The sequence below is a fragment of the Emys orbicularis genome, chromosome 4 (genome assembly GCF_028017835.1).
Source record: "Emys orbicularis isolate rEmyOrb1 chromosome 4, rEmyOrb1.hap1, whole genome shotgun sequence".
NCBI lineage: Eukaryota > Metazoa > Chordata > Testudines > Emydidae > Emys > Emys orbicularis.
Genome location: NC_088686.1, coordinates 78,650,451 through 78,661,850, shown reverse-complemented (window position 1 = coordinate 78,661,850; position 11,400 = coordinate 78,650,451). Strand labels below are relative to the sequence as shown.

The window sequence follows — 11,400 nt, the reverse complement described above, 5'->3', positions numbered from 1 at the left end:
AGTAGCCAGCAGCGTGATTATTACAAACAGCAAGAGCTGCCCTGCCCTGAGCTTGTGAGCCTCCAGCATAGATCAAATAATAATTAGCTGCCAGGATTTTGCGGGCTCCATTACCAGTTCAGTGGGCGATGGGGGTAGGGTGTGCCTGGCTGGACACGCGAAAGCCGCGCCGGCCCTGGGCGGGGCCGAGCCGCCGCCGTTTAAGGCCGGGCCCTGGGCAGGACGGAACCGGCGCGCGGGGAAGCGGAGCCGGGTGGTTCAGGAAGCGGCAGCAGCAACTTCCGGGCGGAGCGGGGCTGGTGCAGGCCCGGACGGTGCACTCGGATCCCCGCGCAGCCGGGCAGGGTGAGGCGCCGCCGTGCTAACCCCGCGCTGCCCCCCAGCAGAGCCCCACCGGCCGCGGGCGCTGTCTCCAGTGGGGGCGGGCACACAGATGCCGCCCGTCGGAGGGCGCGGACTGGGGGCATCGCCCTGCGGGAAACCGCAAAACCCTGAAGGGAGCAAACGCGGGTGGAGCTGGGGCCCGGCCCGGCCTGACCCTCAGCCAGGGCTTGGCGGGCCTCGCTACTCCAGCGTTACTCCGCGTTCATCCCGCGCTGCGCTTCCAAAACTTGTGATGACAGACCTGTAACCTTCTCCACTCCCACCCTCCTCTGCACCCTTCACCACCACTGCACGCACCCTGTCCTCTGCACCCCCACACATCGCCTCCCCTGCTGCCCCATGCACAAACTCAGCTGCACACCCTCCCTGCCACCCTATGCCCACTCTCCTCTGCAACCCTCAGACATTTCCTTTTACACTCCTGCCCCATTTCCTGCCACACACAATTCCCTTCATTTTGCTCCTTCTCACCCTCCCCCCTCCACACACAGGGGTGCTGGTACTGGGGGTGTGGCAGCACCCCCTGGCTTGAAGTGGTTTCCATCATACACAGGGTTTATAGTTTTTTTTTTTTCAGCAGCCCCACTATACAAATTGTTCTAGCACCACTGCCCATACATGCTCTCACACTTTCACCAGTACTTATTCCTTCTCCTGTGCCCTCTCATGCACAAACACATACATAAACTCCTCTTTGCTCCCAATAGGCACACAACTACTCCTCCCTCCCAACACTCCCCTCCACCAACCACCACTCCCTTGCACCTGTGTTTGCACACACACACACACACACTCTCCTCCTCCATGCACACGCAAGCAAACACTCTCCTACACATGCATAGATGTGCCCACTTAGCTTCTCTGGTGCTCTGGGTGCTGCATAGTAAAACTAGGGTAAGTTAAGTAAAACTTTAACTGCAGTTAAGCACAGGCACAGCCTATTGCCCAGCCATTTGTTGGTTTGTTTTATTTAGCATCATGTATTCATTCCCTCCTTCCATCTGTTAGTCTTTAAGGTTCCACTGGACTCCTTGTTGTTTTCATTCCCTCCCCATATTTCTTTTTCCTCTCTGAGGAGGTACCCTAGTTACTATGGCAACATAGATGTCATTAGACTAGGCGATGCTAAGGAACATCCGCAAGGGCAGCATAAATTCTGTTTATAGGATATTCTTACACAGCTAGGTTTGCGAAATGTACTAACCTAAAGGAAGGCTTTCATGGTCACATGTTTGAAACAGGAGCCTGACTGAAACAGGAGCCTGACTAGAAAAGATGTGGAATGTCTGGACATGCATAGTACAATACTCAGATACAAAATCCCCCTTCCCCGTTGGGGGAGATGTGTAGGTCATCTCCCTGTAGAGTTTATGGATTAGAAAGCAGGGCTAGGTTAAGAGTGTAAGAAAAGGAATAAATAGTGAGGAAAGGGACATTATAGGAAATCAGAATTACTTACTAAGGTCTGCCTGGGCAGGTTTTGTTGGGAGGTAAGGAGTGCCTAATTTGTAATGAAAGAGGTACCAGGGCTCAAGAAAATTATGTGCCAGGGCTCAAGCAATTTTTTTACATTCATAACTGATGCAGCAAGCCCAGAGGTGCTGGGGCTATGAACTTTCAAGCCTAGAGGTTCAGGGGCTCAGCCCTGGCAAGCCCTGGAACAAATTAAACAGTGGGGGTAAGGCAAGTGACGAAGTCCATAATGTGTAATGCACCAGCTCACTAGAAAAGTGTTTCCATAAACTCTGTTGATATTTTAATACTGTACTTGGCTCTAAATTACCTAACCAGCTTGTTTCTTATGTTTGAAACACAGGGAGGGAATTAGACCAATGCTGGAAGATGCTGTGAAAAATCATGGAAGATAAAAGACGGAGAGCCAGAGTACAGGGTGGCTGGGCTGGACCAGTTAAGAGCAGAACAGCCTCATATGCAGGCAAGATATTGTGTATTTCTTTGTGTGTTCCTGGTTATGTTAATCTTTTTTCTCCTGTCTCTTTTTTTTTTTTTTTTTATAATTTTAATTATTTAAGTTTTTCCTAATATTTTATAGAGCTGTTCTAATCCTGAATGAATTTGATTTCTTGTGTGATCCTGGACACATCATTTGATTCAAATAGCCCAGCTGGAATATTGGAGAAAGCTATAATTTCCATGAGGATTGATACTATGGTTTAGCTGAGTTGAGCTGCCTTGAGGAAATTAATTATATAAAGACTTACTGCTCATCTGTGACCCAGACATTTAGTATTCTAGGGGGAGCTGGTAGGAACACCTGTAGTTGGGCTGTCTAATGCTTTGCATTAGAAGCCCATGTTTTTTCTAGCATATAACTTTGCCAGCTTGTAAAATGAAGATTGAAACTTTCCATGCTTGCCCTCTGCCTCGTGCAGATTTATTTATTTACTTATCTGTTTTTAAATTTCAGAAAAATAGATCATCCATTCTGAGAAAGAAGTTAGGGAAAACAGGTAGGGTAGTTTTGCCAGTGTTCATTTTTTCCCAGCCATTTATTTGAGGAGCTCTAGTATTTTCATGCTTTGAATAAGAACTTGAAATTTGGTAAGGTAATAGTCCTGAGGGGTGAGAGAGCTTTTTGCTACCCCTGTAGAAATGTACTGAAATTTGCAGACTTAGAAGGGAAAGTCTCCATTTGCACATGTAGGACTTGTTATAGACTTCCTTTTAAAATCTCTATACATTCTGTCTGCACTGAGGCTGCTACCTACCTCCACTGAGCCTTGTGCATACTAAGCATAGAGCTAGCGATCCTGCCTTGGTGGACAATGCTGCAGCAGCAACAAAATACCGTTTGGCCTAGGGGAAGGTGTGCAGGAGGAGACCTTCCACTGACTCTAGTGTTAATAATTCCATGCTCTTCACACTCGTTATTATCAAGAAGGTCCTTGTATCTCTCATCAAGCAGACAAATCTAATTCCCAAGATTCAAGATGGGATGACTGAGAGGTTGCACAAGGGCACTTCAGAGCTGGGAGTAGAATTCAGGTTTCCAAAATGGTAGACCCAGGTCTACTCCACAGCCTCTTTGCCTTTTAGAATGATGTGCCAAATCTGTGTTTGGCTGTGCTCTCCATAAGTGTTGTCCATACTCCTCTGCAGAGCCAGAAAAAGAATCCAGGATGCCTGATTCCCAGTATTCCTATGCTTGCAAAAAACTAATCATGTAAGTCACCCCAATGTATATTGTCTCCCACTAGTGGTTGATTCATACGGAGGATCACAGCTTATTACCAGTTTCTCCTGCAGCACAAATTGTAGTGGTCTGTGCTGGGTAGCCGGGTTCCAGTCTTGCTGATGACCAATACCAGAGTGGGGGTGCTCAGTATGTTTCCACATGAAATGTGGAAACGTGTAATTCTGTGGGCCAGTTAATGATAGAAAGGAAAGGGAGGTGTCATTTGATTGGTAAAAATCTACAGAATCAAAATGACACCTCCCTTACCTTGCTGTCACTGACTTGCCCACAAAATGAGATTTGACTACATTATGCTCCCAGACTGTGATGGAATTCTCTTTTTTTAGGGTTTTTTGTTTTTTTTTTAACTTAGAAAATTACGCACGCAAAACTGTTAAAAGAGCATTGCAAACTGAAGTGCTCCGAAGGTAGGAAATGCTGGAATTAAAGTTGCCTGTATCACCTTAATTCAGCCCCCTGCTGTGTAGATTTTTTGGGTATGTAATAAACACATTTCCTAAATATCTTTTGAGTAGAACCATAATATTCCCTGAAGCCACACCACTCTCATATTTTCAGCACCATAGGGGGATGAGCTCCTTGATGGAAAGCCTCTACTACCTTTAATTTACCATAGTCTAACATAAACAATGGCCACTATGATTTTAAATGGCTCACCTTTGTTAATTGGGTTAAATTTTTATTTACTTCAGTTTATAAATTAGTTAAAAATGCTCCTATCCTAGATTTTAGGTGCTTTTAATGATTATTAAAAACACGTCTGACTCTTCCCTTGCTCTTTTTTAAAACTTGGACGTAAGGGGGAAATCCTTGAAAACTGAACAGTGATTCCATTAGTTTTCCCTTAAAGGAATATTGGGTTTTCCACATAGTGAGATGTTCATTTCTCTGATCCCACTAGTTTGCTTGAGCCTGTTCTTTTCTTTGCCTTAGCTCCGGGGGCTTCTGCGGCCAGGAATCTTGTGTCAATGGGCACTGATCAGACCTGGATGAGAAGAGAGCAGCTTCCACCCAAAAGACAATTTGTGTTTAAAGAACCAGCAGAGGTAAAAATGTAGATGGGTGTCCTGTCATCTCATCTTTTTGTTAAGTGGAAGAACAGCTTATTTTTAAAATTAGTTGGCCTTACGAGGTGTAGTTCAAGAATACAGATATCTCAGTCCAAGCTTTTTGGGCCTCTATAACACACACTTTACAAACGTATTGCATGTGTGGCTTACAGGAAGCTAGGATCATCTTAACCGACCACAAATATTTTGATTTTCATTCGCTACCAGTGCCACTTTGTTCAGCAGAAGCAAATAAAATATTCTGGTCTAAAGCCAGAAAAATGAGCTCTGCCTATTGCTCCTTCTGCTGGGAATGCTTCGTTGGCAGCATAGTCAACCTCTGATTTCTGGTGGGCGGAGGAGAGTAAGATCCAAGTTTCAACCCTTACCCCTTGGTCTGCCAGGGGATTACAGGGTAATGTGCTCACTCCAGTGGGAAGTGAGTTTCTTGCATGGAATTGGAGATTGGTTGCTTAGCCCTGTAAGACTGAAAAGGCAGTGCCTCACTTTTTTCTTGTAACTGTGCCAACATGCTCTCTGAATGGGACTACATCCTGCTTTCCTCACATGGAAGGAGGTTTACTATGATGAGGCAAACTGAAAATGGTATAGTTGAATGGGCCCTCCAAGAGTGACATTTACTTGAGGGAGAGAAGCTGGTCTCACTGAGATAACTGGAATGATTATCAGGACAGCATGGTTGCTGATGACTTCCATTCTAGACCGAAGCCCTACTATGTAGGTGCAGACTGCGTGGGTGCTCTGGGGCTTAAGCCCCCACGGGGAAAAAAAATAGGGGGTGCTCAGTACCCACGAGCCACCAATAGGTGGCAGGAGCATGTACATGGCTCACAGTGAAACCAGAAGATGGAAAGCATCCACGGGCAAAAACAAAAGTTAGTGCCTGTTCCCCCCCCCACCCTTCCTTTCTGTTGCAGTGGTAAAGATTAAACCACTTCTGGCTTTCACAGGAGACAACCATCCCAAGCTATGCAGGGGATTTTAGACTAGTAGCTCTTGCTGCCTAGTTTCTCTTTATATTTTTTGCTGCTTGTCTGAAACTAGAGAATTGCTCAGCCCCTTCCTCCAGGGAGTCGCTTCTGATTTTTCATCTGCGAAGGCAGGGAAAGCGATTCTCCAGTCTCAGCTGGTGTCCAGCAGCTATATGAGCAAACCAGTTCTCCTCTAGCTAGCCATACTTGCTGTAATTAGCAGGTGATTCCAAAGAAGTACTAGCTGCTGGTGGGTGTTTCAGTGTGATAATGTCACCATTCCAAAACTGCCAGAGAATGTGTGTGTGTGTGTGTGTGTGTGTTGATTAGCATTTCAGTACTGAGGGGCAGGCAGGTGTTGAAATCCCAAATCCATTCTACTGGAGGTGGGGCTGGGACTAGGATCAAAGTCCCTGTGAAGGTTTTGGTATCTACACAGTCACCACAGGGCTAGGAGTTCAGCCCTGTATAGCTGAGGCATGTCAGCCCATTGGTGTACTTACTTATCTGGTTTTCTTGTTGCCTGTCAGGTGGAACGCAAAGCTCCAGAGACAAGAGTGATAGAGTGAGTATAATACTGGCTTCGCTACCCTCACTGTGTTACTTTCTCCTCCCGCAGCCCATGGTGGGATGGGCTAGATGGGTCTTCAGCATTTCTAATTGCTATACCTGTGGAAAGAATTTTCAGTACAAAATATGAGGTCCAGACTCAACTCTTTGATCCCAAACAGATTTTATATTCAGTAAAGTCCAAATCTTTTTTCACTTGTTTTAATTGTTTTATTGGGTTTGTACAAACCAGTAGGAAAGAACAGTGGGGCTTTGTAATAAATTGGTCAATTATACATAATGGTTTTGGATGTGTGCAAAGGTGGTAGGATCAACACACACAGCTTTCTCCCATCCTCTTTATTCTTGTGCCATGACAATGTTGTTTCTATGCTTCAGGTTTGTAACATGTGGGGATAAGGTGTTAGGTTGGGTGTATTTGGAGGTTTGTAATCCAAAACAAGTGTGTGTTCGGGGGGGCTCTCCACACTGAAGAATTTTTCTGCTTTTCTATTCAGAACAGGAGCAGAATCAAGTAAACTGTTAGGTATATTTTTAACACTTTGGTCAGTGCGTTAATGGTGATGATGAAGGTCCCTAGATTTAAAACCTGTTTTTCCTTCCCAACAAAGTTAGGTTGCTGTGTGTGTATGTATTATCAATTCTCCCTTGTTAACATATTTATCTGGAATGATCCCTAATATAAACTGTTTTGGAAGTTACACTTGAAATCCCAAACTTCTTGATGTAAGGGCAGGTCCAGATGCAGTCAAAATTCCAGGCTACATCTGTCCCATGTTTAGTGCAAATATCAGGGATGGCAGATCAAACACTTTTTACCATGAGGGCTGAAGAATTGTAGCTGTTCGTAGGTGTCACCGTCAGACTGATAGTGGGGCTGTGTATTCAAGTGCTTCAGGCCATTGATGATCTTCCAGTGTGACATGGAGAGCTCATTCCCAGGATACGCTTATTCCTTGTGTGTCTGCATGTGTCATCCAATCATTAAATTACAGACTTTGGAATGGAGATTTGTTTGGGGTTAGAGGAGTTTCCTTAATGGGCAGTTCCTCAGAGTTGGGTTGTAGAGCTAACTCTTAATATACTGTGCCAGTCATTTATTATTTCTTTCAAAAATTGTAAATATTTTTCTTTTTGGAATTTTACATCTGCAGTTCAAGTAGTAGACTAGATAGCTATTGGTTACAGAAAACTAATCCAGGTGAAACACCCACGTGCCCAGCACTGGTGTGGTTGCGGAAATAGTTCCACTTAATGTACTCTTGTTATGGGACGTGCAGAGAGTTTTCTGTCCTGATTCACTGAGAAATTATTGCTCTAGGATGTTACTAAATAGCATTTCACTAGAGGCACTTAGAGAAGCTTTGAAAGTAGCTGACCTTTCAGTCTGTTTATTAAAGCTTCACAGTTCCCATTTCAGAGTGAGTGATAGAATAATAACAGAAAGGAAAGAAAGTACAGCTGTATCCAGATAACTTAATAAATACATAATTTTAAGAAATACATTGAAGGCCCACTGGCCCTTTTCAGTTGTTCTACTTCTGTTTAAGGGGGGTCAGGGGAGACCCCAGCTGCCATTATGAAAATCTGGCAAGCAGGATAGAGTTCATATAATGCCCTTTTCTTCACTAAGTCGCTGAACATTATTGCACAGGTCTTTTGGGATTACTGCTTCGGCAATCCTCATAAACACCTTATGATGTGCAATACACGGTTCATTAAATATCACTTTTCTCACCATTATATAAGTTAGCCTCTGTGGGCATACAAATGTGCACAGTGCTGTACAGTAAATAATTGTGCAGCACAGATCAGAGTTCCTGCTCCAAAGAACATACATTCTAAAGCAAGAGTGTGATGTAGTTGATAGAGCAGAAGACTGAATCAGGAGAGGTGAATTATATTGCTTGTTCTACCACTGACTTGCTCTGTAGCCTTGGGCAAGTCGCTTTAACTCTCTGTACTTCATTTTCTCCTTTGTAAAATGAGGATGATGATATGTACCTCACAGGCAGCATAATTAATGATCTACGCTTTTAGATTCTTGGACAGAAGTGATGTACAAGTGCAAAGTCTTGTTTATTAATAAAGTCATTACAAAACATCATATATGGATTGGTGTGGATGCGAAATCAAATGTATGTGGAGGAAATGCTTCAGAGTACCATACATTTACTACAGTTCTCTGAGGGTGGGGAGGACGTGGGTAATGGTGGTTAGTAGGCTGTTCAGGCGTATGGGACAGCATGAAGTTTGGAGCTAGTGAAGGAAACAATGGAAGTAGTTGAGAGACAAGTTCAGGCAGACCATTTGTAGACCAATATCTGCACTTCACAGCAATGCAGCAGGTAGCTGATAGAACAACTATTTTACCTCATGCAGCAGTTAAAATGTCATTTTCAAATCTGTCACCTGGTTTATATGTGGCACGTAGCACTTCCCACAGAATATTTATTTTGCTGGGCTAGGTAAAATGAGGGTAACTCTTCTAACTGAAGTTCCTGAGTGTGGTCTCCTCAGCATGAGTCAGACTGTGTGTGTTTATATTATGTATTTGGAAGGGGAATAGGGCCGTGAGGTCCTTTTTCCTTTAGCTCCCCTCCATCATCCCTCTCTACTTTTCTCTGGAGCCTGTAAACCCTGTAGTGAGTATTTGGCCAGAGTGGAGGCTCCCACAAGCAATGGGAGGTGATCTGTGAGGGTAGAGCATGTTGTTTCCACAGCACTCCCAGCTTCTGCTGGCCCTGTCTCTGGCTTTCTTCTCCCTAGCCTCATTGCTCCTTCATGGTAGTATGTTGCACTGTCCTTAGACCACTTTCCTTAACCCAGGTTTGTATGTGACTGGACCATGCATAGTTATCCATATGTATGATCTGTTTCTTGTATTTCATCCACCTGATGGCTGTTTCTTCTCTATGTCCTCAGTGAACAGGGCCTGTATGAGATCAGCACGTTGCCAACAGGAGTGTCTCGGTAAGTGGATCTTTTTTTTAAGCACCTTCGTTGCTATTGAGTAATGGCATTCAGTCTTTCGAAGGTCTAATCTCCACTGGGATTTTGGTGATGCAGAGGATGGCTCTGGCAGGGATGTTGTTTCTCCCATGCCACCTTATGTGTAAGATGGCGCTGGAGGGGGGATTCTGGCCCCTGGCATAACTGGTACATCAGGCTGCAGCAATGTGGTTAATTCTGAGCAGCATGGAAAAGGTTAGGAATCTATTGTTGGTGTGAGTGAAAATGAATTTATGCAGGTTATTATTGTGTTCAACTTCCAGTGGTGTAGTGGAATAGATAAAGTGGCCTTGATTGATTAGTCCATACCCTAGTGTAGGTCACTATAAACTCTTGGGACAGTAGTTTTCCTTTTAGCATTTTGGAATCATCACAACCCTGATGTTACCAGGAGCAGGATGTTAGGTGATGCAGCGTATCTTCCCGTTACTGGGCTAGCACTTCTCTCTGACCTGGTAATTATCAAATACAAACCAAGAAGGGACACATCACTTTGTCAGTCAGGAAGGATAATTTAGCAGTAACAGAGTAGGCCCAGAGCATGTCCTGACCAGTAAAGGCCAGTTCATAGTATTATGGTCCAAGATACCTATTATCCTCAGCTGGTCGTTAGTCTCAAGGAAACAGCCCAGCTTGCAGTCTTTGCTAATCTAAAGGAAGATACCTGGGAAAGGTTTAACCTCTCTCTTTGTTCATTTCATGTGTAAATGCCCTGTGTTGCTGCTTAAACAATGGGCATTTCCAGGGAATTAATGTCCAGTCGATTAACCAATCTGGTATTGAGACTTTATTCTGTGTATCAGCTAAAAAGAACGTTTTAGGATTCTGGGCTGAAGCATAATATTTCAATAAAGTGATTTTGGAATCCATCAAGTCAACTTTCTCAAAGAGAAAATCTCTGTAAAAATGTATATATTATACAGTTTTATAGACATTTATAAAGTTCTCTGTACAGCCGCCCACCCCCTGTAAATGTGTACATACTTACAACTGCACTCCCTATCTCTGTAACTGCATGTGTTCCTGGGAGTCACAGCAGTGTAACAGAGGGGCATATTAATGGCTAGAGCCCTGCAAATCTGTGAATATCCACTTTATATCCACCCATCATTTTTGTGGATCGCGTGTCAGATGTAGATACACATTTTGTATCCATGTAGGGCTCTACTAATGGCCTTAGGAGCCTTGGTACAACAGGATCCAGCTTTTTAACAGGCTGCTAGTAGTTGACTAGCTATAGCAAGGAGTTCAGGCTTCTCACACTTCAAGATGATGACCCCTTTTTATTGTTGATGGAATGTAAGTATATTTCAGCAACAGTTCCACTTGAAACTGGTATATCTGGTAGCAGTAGGTGCTTATTTGCTGAAAATACTTTTTAGTACTTCTAATCCAAAACAGAAGTCCACATTTCCAGTGATCTGTGATCACAACTCTGTGCTAAGGAAATGAAACTCATTCCATACACAGCCATCTTGCCAATAAAAAACTTCTAGGTAGTCCAGAACAAGAACAAGGCACTCCATGGCTCGTTGTATCACATAGGCCAAGCTTGCTGCCAGTCCAGAAATGCCTGCAAAAGCCATGAGAACAATCCTGATGCTACCTTCTAGATTCTCTACATGGAAGAATTCAACAAATCTCTCAGAGCCTCTTTGGTTAGCTAGCCATTCTTGTTTGTCTGTGACTAGCAGGAATCATCTCATCACAGATGTGCTTGTGTGTGGATGCAATTCTCTTGGTTTATGCTTTTCAGGTGTTTTGCAACAAAAGTACTGAAAGAAACAAGGGTCACAATTCTACCTGTTTGTTATTCCATTACCGAAAATGTGGGTTGTAACTGCAGACACTGACTTTAGATCCTCCTAATTCTTGTTGTCTAGCTTCTAAAGCATCCCTGGGAGGCTCCCCCTCCTGGCTCCTGCCTGCCCACTTCTTGTTACGATTCTAGTCTTTTCTGATTAGACAGAGATTTAGGTGAATTAGGATGGTAATACTCTGTGCCTCTAAACTGATCTCTGAATATTATTTATAATCTGATCTGCCAGTGTTGGAGCAAAGACAGCTATTCTCTCTTCTTTACTTATATTAGGATTATCTGTCTAGTTCTACTTTTCATTCATTTATATCCTTTTCCTGGTCAAAGCTGTGATATCATGTGACCTAATAGGAAAGC

General features: G+C 43.8%; 1 protein-coding gene across 2 annotated transcripts in view; it reads left to right on the top strand.

Moving 5' to 3' along the window:
* The first annotated feature begins 282 nt into the window (after positions 1 to 282).
* The window catches only part of ALKBH3 (alkB homolog 3, alpha-ketoglutarate dependent dioxygenase), a 51,522-nt gene continuing 40,404 nt past the window's right edge, over positions 283 to 11,400 (top strand). Inside the window, exons 1-5 of one of the 2 annotated variants that reach the window (XM_065403760.1) lie at positions 283 to 345; positions 2,201 to 2,320; positions 4,535 to 4,647; positions 6,173 to 6,207; positions 9,138 to 9,185. In XM_065403760.1, coding sequence (XP_065259832.1) covers positions 2,242 to 2,320; positions 4,535 to 4,647; positions 6,173 to 6,207; positions 9,138 to 9,185 — 275 coding nt within the window. In that variant the 5' untranslated portion in view covers positions 283 to 345; positions 2,201 to 2,241. Of the gene's footprint in view, positions 346 to 1,193; positions 1,279 to 2,200; positions 2,321 to 4,534; positions 4,648 to 6,172; positions 6,208 to 9,137; positions 9,186 to 11,400 lie in introns of those variants that run through there. The other variant, XM_065403761.1, reaches the window with a different exon arrangement.